At 50.0% G+C, this 24092-nt stretch overlaps 1 protein-coding gene across 1 annotated transcript in view; it reads left to right on the plus strand.

Annotated features, from left to right (window-relative positions):
* The first annotated feature begins 3515 nt into the window (after positions 1–3515).
* Positions 3516–24092, plus strand: part of LOC127235350 (rho GTPase-activating protein 22) — a 34230-nt gene continuing 13653 nt past the window's right edge. Inside the window, exons 1-3 of the mRNA XM_051202598.1 lie at positions 3516–3567; positions 8057–8188; positions 17989–18282. Coding sequence (XP_051058555.1) covers positions 3516–3567; positions 8057–8188; positions 17989–18282 — 478 coding nt within the window. The remainder of the gene's footprint in view (positions 3568–8056; positions 8189–17988; positions 18283–24092) is intronic.

The raw sequence follows: 24092 nt of genomic DNA on the forward strand, positions 1-24092 counted from the left end.
GACATCAGTTTATATCCCTAGAACATGATAAATGTCTGTCATATACTAGAACTTCTGTAACTACACGTAGAAGAAATAAGGGAGGGGTGGGAAGGTTGGCTCTGCTCTTCCAGAAGATCTGGGTTTGAGTCCCAGAACCTTCATGATGGCTTACAACTGTAACTCCAGTGCCAGGGGTATCTGATGCCCTCTCCTGGCCTCCATAGGTACTGCAGGCATCATAAGCAAAACATTCATACACAGAAAATAAAAGCAAAAACAAACAACAACAACAACAAAACTTTTTAAAAGGGGCGAGTGCAGAGGCAATTTAAAGGAAGCTGAAGGAGAAGTGCAGATACTTGAGCTGGGTCTTGAGTGAGCAGGAGTTGACCAGAAGAGCAGGTGGGAAGTGGGTCGCATGTGCAGAGAAAGGTCTTGGACTGAGCTGCGGCTGGAAGCGAATGGAATACCCCAGGGACAAGCAGACACAGGGTGAGATGTGGGAGTTGGGGTGGGGGTAGCGAAGCTGGCCACAGTTCAAACAGGATCTGTGTTGAAGTCAGGGCTGGGTCCAGGCTATGTCTGGGCCTCCCTCTTGGTAGGGAAGGCCTGACCTACATTTCAGAGACGTTCATTGAGCCAGGCCCCTGTAACACTTCTGTAATTACCCCTGGGAGAAAGGTCACAGCCTCTCTCTCAAGGGGCCACCAGTCAAGGCCATACAGATTTCTTGCAGAGTCAAATGTCCCCTCAGCCCTAAGGAAATCCCCAGGGAGATGCCAGCCTCCCCAAGGCCAAGCATATCAGCTAGGGCCTTGTACAAGGAAGAGGCCTTTATTAACACTCTATAGTCTCTGTGGTGGTCTCCTCTCCTCCCTTGCTCCTGGGCCTCTCCCTCCTGTCCTGAAGCAGGCATAGGACCCTGTGTCCTGCTGTCCTTACAGAAGTAAGTAGGCTTACTGCTGTAGAATGTCCCTCTCGGGTAGGTGGCAGCCTGCTCCTCACTCTGTGGACCAGCCCACGCCCTTTGAGCAGCCTCTCCACCTTGTGTTGTTTGGATGTGTGTACATGATGAAGGTGAGCAACACGTTTGAGTCCACGGGTTCCCTGCCTCTGGGTTCAAACAGCTGTTGGTTAAAGATATTCCCATGAAAAATCCTTCCTAATTAGAAGATGGACAGCCATCCTAAATAACCGATACTCTCAGAGTGTTGCCGTGGATTTGGTACTGCTGTTGTCTAGAGAGAGGAGGTGTGCAAATGCTTAAGGCTTCACAGTCTGGTGTCCGTGGATGTTCATGGAACCAGATCCCCTCAGGTAGGGAGGGCCCATGTATCGACAATATCCGTGGGGGACCTTGGCAGATTCCATGGCAGGCGAGGGTGACTGAGGTGGGGGACAAGCATGCCAGGCAGACAGAGCTTAAGTGAGAAGATTTATTAGGAAGGGAAGAAGGGGGGGAGGACCCAGAGACAGAGATAGGACAGAAAAGGGAGACAGGAAAAGTCCTGTCTGCCCCAGGGTAACAGAGAGCATAAGTGGGCCGGGGTCTGTCTTTTAAAGGGACCTTTGCACCTGCTTGCAGACTAGTAATCATGGAAGCCTGGGCTGACCAGGGTACTGCCTGAGTGCATTCTGCCAGGTGACAGGGCAGGCCAGCAGAATGCCGGATTTCTTACATCCACTGTTTTACTCACTCAACCAGTGAGAGTAGAGCTACGTCCACTATCAGAAGGTGGACCATCCCTTGGCAGACTTGCAATAGCCACATGTACGAAGCCACTTTCCAATGGAGTAAACCCTGTAAGAAAGGAGCATGTTTATGCTGTAGTTTGCAGGAGGGCAACTCTTGAACAAGAGTCTCTCCGCAGGGAGGCTGAGGGGAAAGAGAGGAAGGCTGCACGGCTGATGAGAAGGTGGAGGAAAGGCATCAGAGGGGACACACCCCTCCAGAGCTGGTTCTGGAGGGGTGGATCATGCCATAAGGAAGTGGGAAAATAATGGCTTCTTGCTATGTCCCTGCTCACTAAAGCCTGGTACCTGTTTCATTTTTATTTTATTTTGCCACAGCCATTGGAGAAGTTTCTCTGCAGCTGCCCAATGCCACAGGCTATACTGGATAGTTTTGCCCAGTTGACACAAACTAACGTTGTCTGAGAGGGGGAATCCTCAGTTAAGAAGATTTTTCTGTAAGATGGGGCTGCATTTTCTTAATTAGTGGTTGTGATGGGTTGCCATCACTGGGCTGGTTGGCCTGGGTTCTATAAGCAAGCAGGTTGAGCCAGCCAGTAAGGAGCACTCTTCCATGGTCTCTGCATCAGCTCCTGCCTGCTGTCCTGTTTGCATTCCTGTCTTGACTTCCTTTAGTGATAACCAGTGAGGTGGAAGTCTCATAAACCCTTTCCTCCCCAGCTTGCTTTTGATCATGGTGTTTCATCACAGCAATGGTAACTCTAACTAAGACACAGGTCCTGATCCCGCATCCTCGGAGAGAGAATGATGCTAGAGGGAGGCAGGCTAGGCTAGACCAGCCAGCCGGCCCTACTTCCTTTGTTCCAGGCATGTGGGAAACATCACCAGCGTGGTGACTTCTTTCTTGGGAAGAATTCAGTTAAGTTTGGGTCCTGGCTCTGCCCTTCCCAGAGCTGGAACTTCCTGGAGCTTTGGCTTTTTTTTGTTTATGACAGAGGGGCAAGAAGTCCACCTCAGAGGGAAGGAGGACAACTTTTAAGCTTTTTATTATTGTTGTTGTTGTTATTTTGAAACAGGGTTTCTCTGTAGCTTTGGAGTCTGTCTTGGAACTTGCCCTGTAGACCAGGCTGGCCTTGAACTCGCAGAGATCTGCCTGCCTCTGCCTCGAGAGTGCTGGAATTAAAGATGTTTGCCACAACAGCCCAGCTTTAAGCATTCTTTATAGTCTTCACCTGAACCCCAAGAGGTAGATCAGGCCATTGGCCACATTTTGTTTACAAAGAGAAGGAAACAGCTTGAGGTGGGAGGCTAAGGAGGTAGGATGGCAAGTTTGAAGCCAGCCTGGACAACTTAGTGATTTCAAGGCCAGTCTAGATAAACAATATAATGAGACCCTTTCTCAAAACAAAACGAAAACCTAGGAGAAACCAGAACAAAACAACAAACAATCAGAAAACCCAGAAGGGAACAGAAAGGTGAAGTAAGTAGCTCACACCCAGGTTTGCAGTGAGCTCTGTAAGTGTGCCTAGTCTACCCCTTGCTCATTCATCTGCAAATGCAGTACCCTGTGTGATTTCCACAGAGCCTCCCTCCATCTCACCCCAGCAGCCTGTGTATTCTTGGGAAGTGCCCATGGGGATCTCCATCCTGGACATTCCCAGCTTTCAGGTCCTTCAAAAGCAGAAGTTCCTACCTGAGTTCCCACAGCTTAAACTCTGCTGCTAGACAGAGAAGCTGCCGGCTTCGCTGCCTGCTGTGTGTGTACCTGGCTGCCGCCCGGGGTTCAGCTGTACCTGGGGTTCAAACTTTTCTCACTGGTCCCCTTCTTCATTCACCTCACCATGCCTTTCTGCCCCACCAAGTATCTGAAGAGGAACAGGCGCCTGCCCAGGGGTAAGTGGACAGCCAAAATCCTGTGAGGGTAGCAGCCGGGAAACCTGGAAAGTCACCCTTGCTGGGCAAGTGATGTTTGCTGCCTCCAAGCCAGTAAAGAGTAATGAACGAAGGAGGGAAGATCCACAGGCGAGGTCAGCCTGGCAGGACAGGCAGCTAAGGCTGCACCCTGGGGAATCTGTGTGGCTGCCTCAGCTGGGTCACTGCCCACAGCTGGCCATTCACACATCTGCCTGTCTACCTGTGAGCATTTCAGTCACCTCATCTTGTCTACTGTTGTTCACCTTTTGTGCTCTGTGTGTCCCCTCTCTATGCCAGGCTCTCCTGGTGCTCAAGTGGCACAAGACACAGACAAAGTGAAGGGCTGACAGGCGGCAGAAATCTGTCATGTCAAAGTATTCTGTGTGCTTTGGAGGTACTGGATGCTATGGGACAGTGACGGCTGTTAAGGAGCATGGATGTGGTTGGAGATGAGAGGTCAGGAGAGGTTCTCAAAGGTGACATTCAAGGAGAATGAAGTGAGGAGCAAACCATGCCAGTGTCTGGAAGAGCAGCTTTTTTTCCTGGGCACTGGGCAGGAAATGAGAAGATATGAACCATAAACAGAGAGCACGCTTGATAATGCCACTCACAGAGGAGGTAACCAGGGACCAAGGGGCAGGAGTAGGGCACCAGGCTCTGATGAAGGTAGCAAGGCCATGGCTGGCATGGGTGCTCCTGGGAGGACCCGGCAAGGAGTCGGGCTGCTCTCAGTCTTAGCTGGGTCTCTGTGACTTCTGTACTGGGAATAGATGTTAGGAGGGAAACGAGAGACGCCTGGACACTATGCCAGCCCTCCAGTTGAGGAATGATTGTGACCTCAACCAGGTGGACAATGGTAGGTGATCCAATTCTGAAAGATGAGCAAATGGGACTTACTGACAGGATATGAGATGTGAAACTAGAAAGGAGGGTGTGTCTGTTTTCAACCTGAGTCACTGAAAGTTGGAGTTGCCCTCAGCCAAGAGGATAGCCAAGCCACGCCCAGAGATGTGATTGGTTCAGGTGGAGTGTGGGACAATGGTGAGTTTGTAAGTCATTAACATACAGCCTGCCTTGAAAACCTTGCGAAAGGCCATTGAGTACCCTCCCCCAAAGAGAGAATGAGTGTGTGCAAGTGCAGGAGAGGGGATCCAGGTTCCCCCCCCCACACACACACATACCAGCCCTCTACCTCGGCTCCCTGACCCTGAATGGAACCTGGCTTGATAGAATAGTAGGGATCTCTTGTGGACATGCCACTTTGTGCCTGTGCAATATCACACGGCTGTGGAATTAGTCAGTCAGACCCACAGTCATAGACCTGGTAGATCTCTATCAGTGGTTTCCCACACAGGGCAGTTTTGCATCCCCAGGGGCATCTGGTAGTGTGTGGAGGTGTTCATCGTCCTCACAGCCTCAGGGAGCAGGAGAGTGGTGCTAGTCTAGTGAGCAGAGGACAGGGGTCCCCTTTAAACATTCTGCTTATTAAGCACAAAACAGATCCCACCCACTCTAAAGAACCACCCAACCCCAAATGCCATTAGTGTTGGGACTGACCTGATCTACTCTCCTAGTATTTAACTGAATGTAGTAATGAAAGTGGACTTGCAGGTTTGGCTTGCTAGCCTAGGTGCTAAGCCAAGCTGTATTCCTTTTCATGCTCCTAACAGGATAGGTACCTTCACTTTCTCCACCCCAAAGCTGTGGGACTTGATGCTGTGGGAATTAAGTCCATGTGCTCCACACAGTAGAGCTGAGGTTGATCCCCAAGAAAGGGGTTACCACTGCCCGGGATGCATGGAGGGCAGAGGGATGACTCCATTATCAGACGACTCTGGGATGAGTGTTTGCTGTTCAAGTTTGTCATCCTGAGTTCAGTCCCCAGAACTCACATGATAGGAGATAGGAGGGGGACCAAATCTCACAAGTTGTCCTTTGACCCACATGGATATACATGTGCATGTGTGAACACACACACACACACACACACATAATATAAATAAATAATAATATAATGATGCAATAATGTAATAAAAGGGCATGAAAGATGGCGCAGTGTTTGAGAGCATTTGCTGTTCTTGTAGAGGACCCACGTTCTGTTCCCAATACCCACATGGCAACTTACGATTGTCTTAGCTAGGGTTACTATTGTAATAAAACCCCATGACAAAGAGCAGCTTGGGACGGAAAGGGGTTGTTTATCTGGCTTACACTTAAGATTGTAGTCCAACACGAAGGGAAGTCAGGGCAGAGACCTGGAGGCAGGAGCTGAAGCGGAGACCGAGGAGGGAGGAACATGGCTCACTGGCTTTCTCCTCATGGCTTGCTTAGCCTGTTTTTTTTGGGGGGGTGGGGTGGGGGAGTTGTTTTGTTTTGGTTTGTTTCTACAACTCAAGACCACCTGCTTAGGGGTTGGCACCTCCCACATTCATCATTCCTGCAGGCAGTCTGGATGGAGTGAGTATGCACCCCAGGGAGGGTGAGGCCTTCCATGGGTATCTTCAAAGTCTGTCATATCATTTGGAGCAGGGTCTAGGCCCTCCCCATGTGTCTAGGCTGAGAGAGTATCCCTCTGTGTGGGATGGGCTCCCAAAGTCTATTGGAAGATTTTTTTTTAATGTAATAAAATTTTTAAAAATAAGAGAGAAGGAACAGGAATAACAGCTTGAATCATTTATTCCTGAAATACCTGCTGTCACATTTCCTTTAAATCTACTATTCATTTTTCCTAAGTAAAGAGAAAAGGTAGGTTTAAATTGTTGGATGCTATAAAAGCCCTACAATTTGTTTCAACACCATTTGGTCTTCCTTGTACTCCACTCAGTTACCGAGAAAAAAAAAAAAAAACACAACCTGCCGTTGCATGCGGCCCTCTGTTTGTCCATGCATCCAGTATTTAACTTCCCTATAAGCCCTGGCTTCTGCATGTGTAAAATGCTCTTAGTGACATTCCTTCTTGTGGTGTCATTGAGAACTGTGTGTGATTGTGAGTGTGTCACTTGTAATGGACCCCTTAGATACAGGGATGTGACTGTCGCTTCTAAAGAGCATGAAGCAAGAGGGACCAATTTGCTGTCTGTGGAAACAACTTTGCCCCAACACATTTGTATGTTTGAAGTGGTGTCATCAAGATACCCAACACTAGATAATGAAGGGCCTTTGCCCCAGGAGTTGAGAAACAAAGTGAGTCCTGTGGATGTCCAAGTGGAATGCCTAAGGACTATTCCAGGCTGTGATGTAGGAAAGGGACACACAGATGGAGGTCACTGGCCTCCATAGGTAGCGACCACACAGCTGAGAGTCTGGAGACCAGAGCGGGGTCGTGTGTGAAAGAAGATGAAAGGGCTGCACAGAGACAAAGCACCCATGGGAAACTCGCTCAGAAACTGTCACCGCCAGTATCTGAGGGAACCACACAGCATGGGACACTGGGTGGGACATACAGAGAGCTTTTCCCTCTACGGGGAACCATAGGCTCTGCACTGAGCCCTCTAGATCCACCTAGGAAACTCCTGCCACAAGCCTATCTTCATCTCAGAGAAAGGTTCAAGAGTATTTATAGGATTATAAAGTCCCCAAGCACCCAACCATTGAAAAACCACAGTGCCTGGCACCCACTCAAAAACAGGAATGTGAAGAGGCGGGCAAGTCAGGCCCGGAATGAGAGGACAAGTCAACAGCTGAAAACAACGGAAATGTCACACATTTGAAGGCTAACAGACTGAGACATTAAAATAGTTTCTTTATAGCCAAATTCAGTGTGTCCTAAGAACTCAGCTGAGACCTGAGAGATCCATAAAAATCATAATGATGATGAAAGCCCAAATCATATTTCTGGAGGGCAAGCCTTCCATGTATGAACTGAAAAAATAACTCGCACGGACAAACAGGGAAGATGAAAGGCTGCTAAGCTTCAAGCAGTAGAAATTATGAGTGCTTGCTAATGTTTGGGAGGTTTTGTTTTTCTGGGGGGACAGGCTCTCACTAGGCCTGAAAATTTGTAGCCTAGACCAGCTTCACACCTGTGAATCTCCTGCCTCAGCCTCTAGAGTGCTGGCGTGTGCCATCATGCCTACCTTTATAGTCATTTTCTGCTGGTGTGTGACAAGTCACCACAAAACCAGTTGCTTAAATACCAGCTCAATCTGTGTGTTGTCTGTAAACGCCAAGGTTACAGGCCCCTTGACTTGAACCAGACCTGTAAAACCTCCAGAACCACAGACAGCACACATGATTTCTGTTTTGATATGGAAACAAATGAACAAATACAAACACACCAAAGTGAGAGCAAGGGAGAAAAAGAGAAAAGCTGGACCCCCCCCCCAAAGAAAGGCCTGTGGGGTGTGGAAAGAGATTGGGTGCCTGCGAACTGCAAGCAGGATGAGCTGACCTCACAGGTGTCCGGAGGGGACCCGCTGTCCTACATGGGGACCCTGCAGTCAAGCCTTGTCTCTCTCTGTCTTCACAGGTGGTGCCGCCGGGGAGCGAGAGAAGGTGCCAGCCAACCCCGAGGCGCTCCTGCTCATGGCCAGCTCCCAGCGTGATATGGAGGACTGGGTGCAGGCCATCCGCCGAGTCATCTGGGCCCCGCTGGGCGGAGGTACTTCCCGTAGCTCGCATGCCCACCCTGTAGAACCTTTGTCTACAGGTAATCTTGTCCTCTTGCCTTGAGCCCACAAGTTCTCTCCCACTTGGGACTTGCTGGCTGCATCTTGCATGTCTGATGGTAGCTTGGTCCTTTTGCTCCTGTCCTCAAAGTCATGCCTCCCATCCAGTGCTTAGCCCCCTGGCAGGGAACACAAGTCTCCAAATATAAGCCTATGGCCTTTACATGCTTGCCTCCTTGCATGTAGTTACCCTGTTGAATGCTGAGTGGTCTTCTTCACACAGAGTGCAATTGGGCCACACAATACCCTGTGTTCATAGTCAATGCCTCACTCTGCACCATTCCCTTTTCCTAGGCCTTCCTGCCACACTGGAACCCCGTGCCCACTTCCTGTCCTTAATCTGCTGTTTGCATGCTTGTTCATTCAAAGTATTGAGTTAGTGGTAAAAGACACCTGGTCTATTGCAGGCCCTTGGGAATTCAGTGGTGAACAAAGCAGGTCTCGCCCCTGGCTCCCACGCCTGACTACCTGGCACAGTCTATAGACAAGGCAGACAAGTATACATCTGAAGGTGTTTGTGAGTGAGAGACGCAAGGGAGCAAAGGGCCTGGGGATGAGGACGGTGGGAGGGCCTGGGCTAGGCAGCGGGACCATGGAGGGCAGTGTTTAGACATCACTGTGAATGGAACTGGGCGCCCGGGATAGTGGTGAGCAGGAGGTAGGGGGACTGGACTGAGACTGAAAACCTTTTAGTCATCATGTAAGGAGTGGACCACAAAGACAAGAGTGGCCGTAGTAGGCTGGGACAGGGAAATAAGCAGAGATGGAGAGACAGCTGGGGTGGCTCACCACACATGAATTCTAAAGGGACGTCTCTGGACTTTGCCCAGGTCTAGTCCTGGAAGGAAAAATGAAGTCCTGCTTCTAGACACGTGACTGTCTCAATAGGTTGTTGTCCATATGAAGTGACCCTCAAAGTATGTTCATGACAGTGGCACCAGCTGGGGGAGGGGAAGGAAGGAAGAACTCCCTGCAGAACACGGAGACCCTGAGCTTTCCAGCAGGTTGGATGTAGCCATGGTGTGAGCATCCTCTTTCCCTGTAATATTTGTCAGGCAGGGGCAGACCCTCACCTTTGGGGGTTCTAAGCCCATATCTAGAACTGACAAGCCCTGTGCCCTCCACCTCCTACCTCACAAGCTCTCCTCGCTTGTTGCTGGCTATGTCCTGCCTGATCGCCTTCACTAAACCTTGTGGAGAAGAGTCAATGAAATGTTAGAAGTGGAGATTGTCCTCCTGGGTCTCATTGGGGCAGCCTCATGATCACAGAGCATTTAGTGGTCTGGGAAGACCAGAGCCACTGAAAGATGACCTCTGTAGCCTCAAAGGACCTCTTTTTGTGCCAGGACATTGAAAGTGAAGCCAAGGAACAGAGCAGAGTCCAGAATAGACATCATGTGCTTGGACTGTGGCCCGTAAGAGGCAGTGAACATCAGAGGGAATTCACAGAGAGGAGAAGGACTGATAGATAATCTATACTGAGTAAACCAAAGGACATGGATTCTATAAAGGTCAATTAAGAGGTTGGAGAGGGAAGCTGTGTGTTAAGGAGAAGGTGTTTGTGACATGTGTGAGCCCATCAAGATTTCCAACTCAATAAAACAAAGGTGAGCCAATAGAAATATGGGCATGGCTTGAATGGGCACGTTGCAAAGAAGCAATCCTCATGGCCTGTGAACATGGTGAGTGGGCTCAATCCCATTGGTCACCAAAGACATGTGAATTTAGTCTGGTGGTCCATCTACTTGTCACTCTAAGTGTTGTACATATCAGAGGGAAGTAGCTTATATCTGGTAAAGTCACTGCCCTGGCACACACGACTCAGCATTTCGCCTGGGTAGCAGGCCCCGTATAGAGATGTGTGTACAGTTCTAGGAGACTTTGACACACAGGCTTTCACAGCAGTCCCAAATTAACTCTAGGGCTTAGAAACATTATAGGTAAATAATTAACTCATTCTTACAGTGGGAAACTCTACATTGGGATGAAGGAATCCACCACAGCCCCACCCAATAGCATGTATTAAGACTCTACAACTGTGGAACTGAAGAAGCCAATCAAATAGTAGCATGCTTTGATTGCCCTTATAGTGAGATGAATGATAACACAGAGGGAATGATAGCATTTATGGGTGGTTAGGGAGCAAAGAAAAACAGAGAAGTGAGTGCCTCAAAGGATCAGAAGTAGCCGGGTGGTGGTGGCGCACAAGTTCCCACCAGCAAGTTCCAGGACTGCTAGGACTGTTACACCGAGAAACCACATTTCTAAAACCCAAAGGGACGGAGGTGGAAGAGCAGGATAAGAAGGAAGGATAGGGGAAGGCCATAAGAGTTCTTTAATGCTCTCTAGCTTGATTGAAGTAGCTGTTACACAGATGTGTAAATCCATGGTTTTAATTATTTGGGGGGGGGAGATTTTACATATCCAATGTAAAAAAGAGATGAGGAACTAAGCATCAAAGAAGACTGAGTAATTTGCTCAAAATGATACAACCAGTTCTGGTCTAAGGAGCCTCACTTGGTACCAACCCATGCAGAATGTGGAAGGGCACCCACTCCACGCTCTACATGTGTGTAGTGGCACAGCCTACCTGTCCCTCACTTCCTGCATGGGCAGAATGGAGAGCATTGGCAGTTTTGCTCTTCCCACTAGGCCTGGGATTTCTGTGACCCAGAAGGCCACTTGCTGTATGCAGAAGAAACATGGGCCCCAATAGGAACTGTCACCCAAGCTTCCTTCTGTCCGCCCCAAGTAGAAATGTAGAAGTACCAGGAGGGAGCGAAGCAAGCCTGAAGCTTACAGGTGCCCAACAGGCACCACAGGTCTCCTGGAAGTTGTTGTTAGCTTGGTTACCTGGAGGAGGCTTAGAGAATCGGTCGTCTCTCCTTGTGGGAATCCTTTCTAGTTTGTCTATTGTGGTAGCAGTCAGCCACTTTAGACAGGCAGACATCATGCCTGCTGCAGAAGGAAGAGCCCATCATCCTTACAGAGAAGAAAGGCGGACAGTGGGTATTGTCATGCGACTGCCCTGGAGTGACTCTGTGGCAGTCACTCACTTAGCTAGCCACAAGTGTGTCCTTAGGGCTGGGGAGTTGGCCATGAGCAGGTCAGAAAGGCCAAGTCCTCCTGGAGCTCATTTTCTAGTAGGAGGGGACCTCAGCAAGCTAAGAACCCAGTGCAGGCAGCAGAACAGGGTGCTCAGGCCCAAGTGAGCACGGGACTGGAATTTGGTAACATCTGAATGACCAAAATGAAGCAGCCAGGGACAGTGCTGCCACAGGAAGTGCCTGATGCTGAGGAGCAGATAGAACGGCAGCCAGGCAGGCGGGCCAGGGAGGACTGTGTGATGGGAATGGAAGAGGGAGACCAGGAAAGGGCGTGTCATCATGCGGAGGCAGCTGACTCCTCAGGATTGATAGAGAGAGAAGGCACAGAGCCTGACGGTGGTGGGAGGGAAGGCGGGAAGGAACCTTGCCCAGGACATGGAGAGATGCAGGGAAACATAGGGGAAATCATATATCCGTGGACAACACAGTGACTTACCTAGCATTTACATTAAATACAAGTAATCCAGAGATAACATATATGAAAAACGTATATTCAAAGTATAAATTCAGGGCCTGGAGAGATGGCGCAGTGGTTAAGACTGCTTGCTGTTCTTCTGGGGGACCTGAGTTCAGTTCCCAGCACCCGCATCAGGTGTAACTTCAGCTCTAGGGGATCTGATGAGCTATTCTGGCTTACACATCTATGACATCACACACACACAGGCACATGCACAGATACATACATAGAGACACAAAAATATACACATAAATAAAAGCTCAAGTTAAAGTATAAATTCAGTGGTAGATCACCCTCCTAGCATGCACCACTTTGATCCCCAGCAGTGCTAAATGACAAAAGACAAAGAATTGGAAACTGTGCATAGGTTACTTGCAAATACAACACCCATTGCCCACAAGGGACATGGGCATCCTCTAGTTTTGCTATCCTTTGGACTCTACAACTGATCTCCACAGATATTGCAGGCTGATCACCATTGAACTTTTCTTTTCTTTCTTTCTTTCTTTTCTTTTTTTCCAGAAGGTAGAACCAGTATTGCACACATGGGATGGGTATGAGAGAGTGAATGAGAAAGTCACAGTTTGAGCAGGGTATTTTGACTAAGCACCTGGAAAGATAGATTGGCTAATGAAATACACGTCAGAGATGCAGTTGTTTGGATGAATGCAGAGGGGGCTTAGTTTGAGGTATGTATTAGATGCTGAAGTTTGGGTGTCAAGTAAGCACCTACATATTTATGTTTGCAATGGAGGGGCAGGTTGGAATAAGAATTGTTAGGGTACCGGCCTCATGAGAATGGGTGAGACCCCAGAAAGCAAGTGTGGTGACAGGACAGCAAAGGATGCCCTTGAATTACCCACAGATAAATCATGAGCAGCCAGGCAGGGGCACACCTTTAATCCCAGCACTCAGGAGGCAGAGGCAGATGGATGGATCTCTATGAGTTTGATGCCAGCCTAGTCTATACAGTGGGTTCCAGGACAGCCAAGGTGACACAGAAAAACTCTGTCTTGAAAAACAGCAACAACAACAACAAAAACAAGCAAACAAACAACAAAAGCAAGTAAAAAGAAAGAAGCTAAGGAGGAGGAGTATGGACCAGTGGTGGCAAATGCTGGGTGATCCCTGGAGGAGGGTGCAGTTGAGTTTGGTTACTGTGGTCATAACAAGTGACAGCAGGGGGCTCTGTGTGTGTGTGTGTGTGTGTGTGTGTGTGTGTGTGTGTACACAGCAACTCTTCCAGGAAGTCCTGTGAAGAGAAAGGCTAAGGCAATGGCTGAAGGAGGAAGCTGAGCAAGGAGGGTAGGAAGGTTTTGATGGGATACAGAATAGTCTTGCAAAAGGCTGCTGGTGCAGGAGTCAGAGCCCCCAGGTCTCCAGATACAGAATTTTAGCACACCAAATCTGGCATCAGAACATTTGCAAATCTGTGAATGTAATACGGATATTAGTGTCTAAAAATAAACTCACATATTCATTCATTAGCTCAGAAAAATGGTCCCTATTAACCTGGAATATAATATGATAAGTGGCATCTTTAGAAGCACCAGGGAAAGAGGAGATGGCTCAGTAATGCGCTTGCTGTGTAAGCATGAGGACCCAAGTTCAATCCCCAGCACCCATGTAAAAAGCACATGTGGTGGCAGCATTCACACTCTTAGTTCCAACACTGGGGAGGAAAACACAGGAAGATTTCCTCAGACTCACTGGCCCAGCCAACCTAGTCTAAAATAGCAAACTCCATTACCTCAGTGAGAGTGTATCTCAAAAAATAGGTAGATGACATTCTTTTTTTTTTATTTTATATAACCAAGTCCATTTAAATGAAAACAAACAGTTATAGACAATATTTAGGAATTTGGGCGTCGTTCTTTCCAAACTACTTCTGGTAGATTACATTCTTGAGGAATGGCACTTGAATTGACCTCTAGCCTAGATGGTGTGCATCCCACCATACCCACAGGGCTAGAAATGCTTGTCATGCAAGCATGAGGATGTGAGTTTGAGTCCCAGCATCCACATATAAGTTTGACCTGGCAGCATCTCAGCATGGGGGAGGTAGAGACGGACCAGAGGATCCATTCTAACTTAATTGCTTAAGTGAGAGGCCCTATCTCAAAGTTAGGAGGGGAGGGCACTTGCCACCAAACCTGATGACCTGAGTTTGACCCCCAGAACTTACATGATGGGAGGAGAAAGCAAACTCTCACAAGTTGTCCTCTGGCCTTCACACTTATATATACATCATGCGCGCGCGTGTGCGTGCACGCACACACACACACACACACACACACACACACACAATGAATAAATGGGACAGAAAGGTAGAAAGCAAATAGAGGAAGACACAGACCTAGACCTCTGGCCCCTACTTGTACATTTGGGTATGATCACACACACATATGTTCATACACTTACACATAGCCTCACAGGTGACCTCAGACTTGAGGGGGAGAGGCTATATGCTTCCAATATGTACTGGAGGCGCTGGCTTGGTTATTAGGCAACAGAGAAACCCAACTGGAGAAGGGAGACAGTATCTCTATTTACAGTATGAACTCTTCCCCTCCACTTCCCTGACCTTAAAAAAAAATTAATTTTATGATACTGTAGATCAGACGCAGCAAAGGGAGTATCTTTCAGCCAATTCCAAGTCCTCACAGCCTGCTTGTACAGCCCAAGCAGGGTCCTGTGGACCATTGCTTCAGCCTATCATATCCAGCTTCTACACTGCCCACAGGCATTGAGCCGAGTGTTTGGACCACTCCTGGCCTGGCTGCTAGTCACAATTTTCCCTTCACCAAGGAACATGCACCCCCTCTAGTTAAAGTGAGAATGATTCCTAAAGGTTACTGGTTGCAAAAGCCCAATCACACTGTTTCCTACAGCTCTGGGTGGGGCTGGGCCTCAGGGGTGGGGGTAGGGAGGGAATCAGCTACAGTTTGTGGTGTAGTTGGCTCAGTGCACTCATAGACAGCCAACAGCTGATGCTGGCATGACGGTGGTTGCTCTGACAGTGTGACCTATAGTCTCCTTGATCAAGCGCAAGAACCTAGCAGCTGCTGCTTAGTCCAATTTCTCATTCCTGGTGTCTTTGCCTGTTTACAGGAAAATGAGCATCAGAAGGAATACTTACAATCAAAGCTAAAGAATTTATCATTAGTACCCACGGTGATTGTGAGAGTGTTTACACCTGCTGCGTGTGGAGGGAAAGTTAGTCCATTTGCCTCTTGTAAGCTTTTGTTTTGGGTTTGCTAATAGTCACCACCGTAGTGGGTGTGAAGTGGTGTTTTATTGTTTAAACAAAGTGTTGCAAGAAGGCCAGAGCCAGTCAGGAGGATGTCTGGTGGGAATCTGCCAGAACCACGCCTTAGCCTTGGCAGAGGGGAGCATTGATGTGGGTTGGAGGAAACTGGCTGAGAGTCAGGTGGTGGGTGAGTACCTCCTGGCTCCCCTCAGGGTATGGGCTTTTACTCCTCAGGGAGATGGGGAGAGAGCGTTGGCAAGTTCTGAGGCAGAGTGTGGTGATCTGACATTCGGTTTTGAGGGGACCTCTGACTGTTTCCTGGACAGGTAGGAGGGGGTCCAGAATCTGGACCATCCATGCAAACCTGCAGCTCTTCTCATGGGCCTTGCTGGTGAGCTGAGCAGATTGCAATGCCGTTCAGAAACTGGGAGTGATGAGATCGCCAGGATGTGAGTGTGAGAAAGGGAGGTGTGGACATTGACTCCAGGGGACATGCTGAGCATCTTGCAAGGACGGAGGTCAGTGACAGTGAAAGAGGGACCAGCATGGAGCAGGCTGGGGGGGGCACTGTGGGAACATGGCTGTCTAGACACATTTGAGTTTGAGCTATCTGTACAGGGCTGGGGACCATTTCTCCCCAGTGCCATTTGCTCCATATCTTAGCCTCTCCGGGGTCTCAAGAAGACAGTCGTATTTCTAATTCCAGTGAATGTCAATCTACCAAGCCAGTGAGGCTGAGTCTGGGTCACTTGAGCCTGGTTCTGATGCTGTCTGCCCATTCTAGTGAGACGTACCAGGTGGAGACTTACTTCCTCATGGGCCTGGGATCCTAGTCTAATACAGGGCAGATGAGGCATCTGCAGGGCTTAGGGACTGGTTCACAGTGCCCTTGGGTCTCCTTTCCTGAAGCACTTGAGTCCTCTCCCCCAAAAGAGCTCCAGAAGCTCATGGTTTGGAATCTGCAAGACAGTCACTGCTCCAGGCTCAGCAGAGCCAGGACATTGGACCTTCTGCCAGGAAAGCCAAAGCCAGATCAACTGCTCGATCTAGGCGCTCCCCACAGCACAGCTCGGCTCAGCCACCCCTGATTCTCCCTGTTTCTCTCACCCTGTCTTCCTTCCCGTCCTCCTTGTGCAGCCCTGTGAACCAGCCTTCCCTCACTATGCTATATGGAGCTCAGCGCTCTTGCACACACAGCTCAGAGATGGCCATCTAAACTGAAGAGCCCACCTGCCACCAGGCTGCTCATGGAGGAGAACCACCCTCATGGTCTCAGCTCCCCACCCAAGGGTGCCCAACCCAACAGACTAGAACTCAGTGAAGCAGGCCTGGTGAGAACCAATAAGCAGGAGGCAGCAGCAAACCTCCATTATCTGGGGATTTCCTGGGCTGGTAGGTCTAATTCAGGGACCTCCAGGTTGGGAAACTGGGGTTCAGAGAGGAGAAAACAAGCCAGCACCATTGTCTGCCCACCCTAGGTGGGTAGGTAGGTGCCTCTCTTCCCACCTTCAGACTGACCAGAGGAGAGAAACTATAGACACTTTGGATTTTACACACTCTTGGCCCCACACTCAGGTTCAGGACCTGCAGTAGAGGAGTCTCAGTGTCCCACAGCCTGAAACTTCTGGGAGCATGGGCTTTCCCCAGGCACCTATGGGATCCAGTGACCCAGAAAAAGAGAAAATGCCCCTTGCCCTTTCCACTTCCTGGGCTGAAATGTGCCCCCATCTCCTCTTTCTCTTGTAGTTCAAGCACCCCACAGCTACCCCACTACCCCTTGATAGTCCATGACAGTCTTCCCATCCTCGTCCAGCTCAGATCTCCAAACTCCTCTACCTGTGTAAGGTGAGGAAAGTCACAGGTTCCAGGACAGGACATGGACATCAAAATGCCCCATTTGAAATAAAGACAGGATGTGATTGAGACCAGCTCAGCCTGTCTTCATTTGCTTTGATCATTATGGATTTGTTTTTTTTTTGTTTTTGTTTTTGCATTAAGGTTTATTTATTTTTGTCTTTTTTGTTTTTGTTGTTTTGAGACAGGGTCTATCTATCTACATAGCCCTGGCTGTCCTGGAACTCACTATGTAGATCAGGCTGGCCTCACAGAGATCTGTCCACCTCTACCTTCCGAGTGCTGGGTTTAAAGGCATGCACACCTTCTACCCACATCTGGCTCAAAGTGTGTTCTTAAAAATATTGCAATGGGTTGCGCATCTTGCTTGGTTCTTGGAGCAGCTCTAAAGTTTCCCTTGCTTCTTACCTCAAGGGAAACTAAACCTAAGCAAGTAAAGTGACGGTGGGTCCCTTGCACACCTGGTTTGAAGAGGCCCCCCCCCCCCCAGACTCGGGCTTCTTCCTCCTCCTCTATACCTCCATTTCTTCCTGCTCCGCTTCTGTCCCCTTGCCTCTTTGTGTAGGCTGACCCTGGGCACCACTCGGAAACATACGACTGTGGAATCTTCTAAAGCAGCAACCCCGAGAAGTTTGGCTTTGCAGGAAAACACTTTTGGAATCATCTGTCAGTTCTCAGCTAGGGGACCCCAGGCAAATCTCAAAACCATCCTGAGCCTCCACGGCCTCATGTAAAAATGAGTTAATTATCTTTTAGATCTGTTCAAGGAGATGAGGGCATATCTAGACCATTACCCCCACCCTAGGTGTAGGTACTGGTTTCAAGGAGGTCAGAGACCTGAAAAGCCTGGAGCGTGGAGCCCTCCCACCCTCCACGCCAGCCTTGCTTTAGGTCGGGCATTAATGCTGGGCTGTAAGGGTGATTCAGACCCAGTTGCCCAATCCTCTCTGGCCTCTCTTGCACCACCTGGCCTGCGTGGGTGCTCCAGAAGTGGGTCCCCAGCTAGGAGGAAGTGACCGCGCGGGGAGCTGCTGAGAACTCAGAGCGCCTGATACCGCGGCACAGAAAAGGGGTTACGCACCGGGAGCTCCCAGAGCGGGGAGCTGCCCGGCGGGAGGCATCTCAGGCACTCGATCCTCCCTCCCTCGCCTCGGGTCCGGCCCCGGGGCGGCTCTGGCCGGGCGGGCGGCGGGCAAGACGCTACCTGTGCGCGTGCCGGGCATTCCTGCCGCCGCCGCCGCGCCGCCGCGCTCGGGCGCGCCATGGGCCTGATGCCGGCTGCGCGGGCTTTCTCCAGCTGCCGCGCCTGCCCACGGCCGCCCTGCCGCCTGCCCGCCTGCTGCGCGCCCGCCGCCCCAGGTAGGGGCACGGGACGGGGTGCATGGCCCCGGGACGCGGGGCTCGGGTGGGAGAGTGGTAAGGTAGGGTGGCCGCAGGGGCCTGGGTCGGTACCGAGGGGCTGCGACGGTGTACGTGCGCGTGTGGGAAGAGGAACAGGGGACAACCCCCCTCCCCCCATCCATTCTGTCGGGGGTGAGAACTGTGTGGAGAGACGGGAAACTGAGTCTAGGAGTTTACAAAGATCTTCCCCATCCCCTACTGCTTAGAGACCTAGCCCGAGGTGCATCCAAGGCCAATTGGTGGCCTCTGGAAAGCCACGGTCCAGAGGAGGGAATCGGTTTACCTTGGGGACTGGCTGGCCTTGGGCAAACCTCTGCTTTAGGTCCTTAGCCTGTGGCGGTTTTCCAGCTATGCTGGGGGCAAGTTAGAAGGGGTTTTCATTCCCTTCCTAATCTGAGACTGTCTCAATAGGCAGAGCTTGAAGGAGGGACAGTTGGTGGTCCAATCAAAGGGAAAGTGGATATTCAAAGAGTTAGTGCATGGCAGGTTGCCGATGGGAATGCACCAAAGAGCAAGAAAAGCCAAGGGGGAAACTGTAGGTTTACCCAAAGTTTGCAAGCCTCTAGAGAATTTTCTCGTTGTGCCTCCCTCCCTGGCTGTGGCCCCCTCTTCACTGGGGAGGGCCAAAGGCAGATAGACCGTGGCCAGGCAGACAGACGGTGGCCAAGCCGACTTGCTGGCTCAGCTCTGGGACTAGATCCAGGAGGGAATCCCAGTGGCCTCCCATTCCCTGGCAGGAAGCCTCCCCCCACCCCCAGGGCTTCCCCTGAGGGTAAGGAGAAAACTACTAAGTTTTGGTACTGTCTTGGTACTGCAGTTCACCCGTGGACATAGCTGTAGGTCTTGGCAGGGAGGTTGAGGGCCGCTTCCAGGGTCTTCTAGAATGAGCTGTAAGCAGCGTCATCTGGGACTTGGGCTTTCCACTCCTGCTTGAGATTCGGAGATGTACTTACTCACTGGAGATGTGTAGGCCAGTCTAGAGGGGACAGCTGTCAAGGCAGAAGCTGCCGCTGCAGGTCCATCCTGAGGAAAGCCCCCTCCCAGTTGGCTCAGTGGGCACTTTGTGGAGAATGTGGGCCGGGACCTCTAGGAACCACTTACCGTCTACGTTTCCAGCAACATGACAAGCCTACCGGAAGTGGTTCTTGGCATATTTCCTCTCTTTGCCAGGAGGGCTTTGGGAGTTAAGCAGGTGGGGTCAGGACCCGCAGGGTCTGTCAGAGGGACTATGGCAAAGACAGCAGTGGGCAGGGCCACTGGGAAGAGAGGCTGCCCCAGGCCTGAATGTGGCTTGCCTACAGCAGGGGCAGCTAGCAAGGGAGACTGACGCTGAGCAGGAATGAGGTTTGGACTTTTTCTTTAAAGAGTCCAGTGGAGGAGGGGATGCTCTGGGAATGTGGGTCCACCTTGGGCCTCGGGACAGACGGTGAACACAGATGTTTCCTCACTCTGTAGATGGACACTGAGACCTGTAGTCTACTGGTTTAGCCAAATGTGTGCCCAGAACCTGTGTGTCTTTGGTCTTATTACTTGCCTGTCTGTGCCCTACCTCATGGCGTCTGGGTCCAATGCTCACATGACCTGCCCCTTGTCTCCTCTCCAGGCATACTTCCTCATTCCCACCCTCCAACACCAGGTGTCTTCCATCACAACTTCTGACCCCCTAGTCCCCTTCCACATACTCAATGTTTCCTCTGACACCTCCTTCCCCAGACCTCTTCTGTTTTGAAGTGCTGAGACCTTATAGCTTTCATGCTGCTAGATTGCTGCCCTATTTGGGGGCAGTGAATATTCAGGAAGTCTTCAGCGGGAGGCAGGAGTTGGGAGGGGCTGTCACAGACAGACCTGTCAGGACTGGGTGCTGTGTGGACAGATGGGCTTGTCTAGGTTTTGTGCCTAGGGGCTGGTGGAGGTCAGCAGGGTAGAGCTTGCCTGGTAGCCTGGCTAGTAGAGTGAAGACCATAGGGGCGGGCCGAGGTGGGGGCATGCTCTCAGCCCTGAGTGGCCCTGAGACTTTTTAGCACGGCAGCCCCCATGTGTCCACAAATTTTACTTTCCAGGTTTCCAGTGGCCACCTGCAGCCTGAAAATACTAAGTGGAAAATTCCAGAAGCAAACAACTCATGTTTTAAATTGTGGATTGTGATGAAACCTGGACCCTCCCACTCTACCCTGTCCAGGATGTGAATCATCTTTTGGGGTGTTTTTTCTCTTTATGTCACCTGCCTGTCAGATCAGCTGTCATGGTCTGCACTGCTGCTATTCACATAATCTTTATTTTATTCAACCGTGACCTCCAAGCCCAAGAGTAGTACTGGCAATCTGAGTAGCTGCTCTTTTAAGCGAAACTGTAAAAGTCCAAAAGATATGTTCAGAGATGGGGTATGGGGAACAGGGGCATCCACATAACTTTCCTTCTAGTGCGTTGTTAAAATTGTTCTGTCGCCAACTACTTAGTTAGGTCCAGAAGAGACAAAAGACTATGAGTACCTATTGGCATACAAAGCAGCGCCTGCTGGCCTCCAGGCTCCCTCAGCATCGCCAGTAGGCACCCAAGTTCTCACCCACCCTTGACCCTAAACTTCTCCAGCTCATGGCCTTCCCTCCCCCAGCTCCTCATTCCCTTACAACTCTATTTCGGTCACGCCCTTTCTTTGGCCCCTGCCCCTCCCTCTTAGTCTTCCCCTCCCACTCTCTTCTGCCTCCTCTCAAGGCCAGGTCCAGTCTGCTGGCTATTTTCAGCTCACTGCTTTCTCTCTCTGCTCTAGACTCTTCCAGGTGCCTCTGGCTGCCCTCTCCCTCATATCTACAATAAAAACCTTCCCCTCAACCATAGCTTGCAGCAGTCGTGTCCTCCTTAGGGGATGCTGTCGTCTGCAGCTTCACTGGGGATCTGGGGTTGCCTCCCCTGAGGACAGGAGGCCTTCTGTTCTTAGAACAGGGCCAGGCATGAGTACACAGTGAGAGGCAGATGGCTAGGGCACAGGGAGCAAGTTCGAGGCTGGTCGGAATCACCCGAGCTTTGAGAGTCTGTGGAGAGAATTTGGCATTTCTTGTGTCATCCTGACTGGCCTTCAGTCACTGGGAGCTGAGGCCAGGAGCTGAGTGTGGTGACTTGGGACAGGTGAAGGCATCACATTATGTTTGTCCTTTCTGCATTCTCACTCCTCCACCTCTGCCAGTGGCCCTGTAGAAAGGGGTGTGCCTTTACAATGCTATGAGCCTGGGGGATGGGAGAAGCCATGGGAATAGAAGGCCCTAACTATGCATGGGTGTAGAGGGATATTAGTATAAGATGTGTTACGTTCATTTATGCTGTGGAGTATTTGTTTAGTGTTGCATTCTTTTATGTTGCATTTGTTTAACTTTGTGAACAAAGCTGTCCTATGTTGCCTGCCTAAAACACCTGATTGGCCTAATAAAGAGCTGAATGGCCAGTAGCTAGGCAGGAGAGGGGTAGATGGAACTGCCAGGCAGAGAGAAATCTAGAGAGGGGGCGGGGGAATTGAGAAAAGGAGAAGGAGAGCAGGACACCAGGGGCCAGCCACACAGCCAGCCATGGAGTAAGAAGGAAAGACATACAGAATAAAGAAAGGTAAAAAGCCTAGAGGGAAAACATTAAAGAGTTAAAGAGAAATGGGATAATTTAAGTTAGAAAAGCTGGCTAGCAACAAGCCAAGCTAAGGCTGGGCATTCATTAATTAAGAATAAGTCTCCATGTATTTATTTTGGAGCTGGGCTCCCTAAGAGTAAAAACAAACAAACAAACAAATACCCCTAACTACACATGGGTGTGGCATAAACGCTGACATTGGAGAGTGGAGGAGTGAGTACAGCTGAATGAAAGGCCCATATGGGTGTTGGGGAGGAGGCAGGTGTCAGGACAAGCTAGCCCCTGCCCCGCTTGGGGACACTTTGTTCATGGGCCTCTTCCTCTGTGTGTTCTGTGCCGGCTCCTGTGAAGTAATGGTACTTGTGGTTACAGCAGACATGGCTTCCCTCTGTGGGCTGGGACCCCTTCCCCACTTACCCAGACTCTTGTGTCATTTGGGGAAGTCTGTCCTTACAAGCTTAGAGTAGAAGAGGCAAATAAATGCCTCAAAGCACCAAGCAGCCCGGCTGGAGTAGGGGGCAGCAGGAATACTGGCAGTGGGTCTCTGCCACTCTTGCCTCGTGGAAACAGGTCTGTGGCCACCATAAGCACAGGTATTTCAAGAGAAATTCAAGAGCTGGGGTGCGGTTTAGTGATAGAAAGCTTGTCTATGCTGTGCAGTGCACCTCAAAACAAAGAAGGAGGGAAAGAGGAAAAAAAGCTAATTTTAAAAATGTTTCCAATATGATAGGAAGTAAACCTGTGCATCCCAGGCCCTGAGTGTGGGTGACTGAGACCTGAGTGAGAGAAAAAGAACAGGGTCTCTGTGTCCTCAGACCAACCAGCTCGAAGCCAAAGGCTAGGACACTGTTAGACGCGACTCAAGGCCTCCCGAGTCTGACCTGCTTTGAGCTGCCCAAGTATTCAGCTTGTCCCTGGGCTCCAGGCTCTGAGCCTTCCCCGTGGTCAGGGGACTAGCTCGCCAAACCCCAGAAGAGGCAGGTTTCCCTCTTTTCCAGCATCACTTCTGTGACCCGGATGATCTCTGTCCATGGGACCTGCTGCTGGGTGTTTCCGTCTCTATCCCAAAGTGCATGGTGGTGGCAGAAGAGCTGGAATGTTTGCTGCACCCAGAGCCACACCGAATGGGCTGCACTTGGACCCTGCCACAGGCGCACACAAGCTAATATGCCCACATGCACAAACAAAAGCCCAAACTTCCTGTGTACAGGACACGTACCTTTTCCTAAGAATTGATGGCATCCGCCTGATGTGTCCTGAGGGTTTCCCCAGAGAAGGCGTGCAGGGGAGGGGGCATTTTCCTCCTCTGTTCTGTATGCTTTGTTTCCAGATCGTCTAGTGTAAGGAGCAGCATTTGCAGTACCATTCTGTGAGCTCTCTAGGGACAGATGTATCTTTATTTACTTCTAATGTTTGGAATGGAATGGAGGGCCTCATGAATGCTGGGCAAAGGCTTTACTACCAAGCCACACTCAGCCCAGGGACTGATATGTCTTATTTCTAAGCTGTCCTGGAATGGGGAGCAAAGTTGGTTGCCAAACAGGTACTTGAACTGGGCTGACCCATGATCCAGGTCCCACAAAACTATAACCCTTAACACAGTGGAGCTCTGACCCAGTACCCCTCATATGCCCCAAAGGCCATCCTTCAGAGTAAGTTGGCTCAGTGAGGATGTGAGTAACACTTGATAGTCTAAAGACCAGCCCTCCTAGAGCAGTGGTTCTCAACCTGTGGGTCACAACCCCTTTGGGAGTCAAATGACTCTTTCACAGGGGTCATATATCAGATGTTTACATTATGATTTATAACAGTAGCAAAATTACAGTTATGAAGTAGCAACAAAAATAATTTCATGGTTGGGGAGTCACCATGACATGAAGAACTATATTAAAGGAAGTTTGAGGACCCCTGGCATATTGCTTAAGGCTGCTGTGATGGGCTGCTTTCCCATCAGGAAGAGAGATTTATGGGCTACCAGGGAACTCCTTGTTGTGTTGTATATCGAATTATCAGTGTGAGCCAGAAATTCCACGGGCTTCCTCTCTCCTTCCGTTCTTCTAACCCACAGATGCTGTCTGGTCTTGGTTAGATATGTGGATTCTTTTCTTTCTGATGTTTTGTTTTTTGTTTGTTTGTTTTTTCTTTCTCTCGAATGT

The sequence above is a fragment of the Phodopus roborovskii genome, unplaced genomic scaffold, assembly GCF_943737965.1.
Source record: "Phodopus roborovskii unplaced genomic scaffold, PHOROB, whole genome shotgun sequence".
NCBI lineage: Eukaryota > Metazoa > Chordata > Mammalia > Rodentia > Cricetidae > Phodopus > Phodopus roborovskii.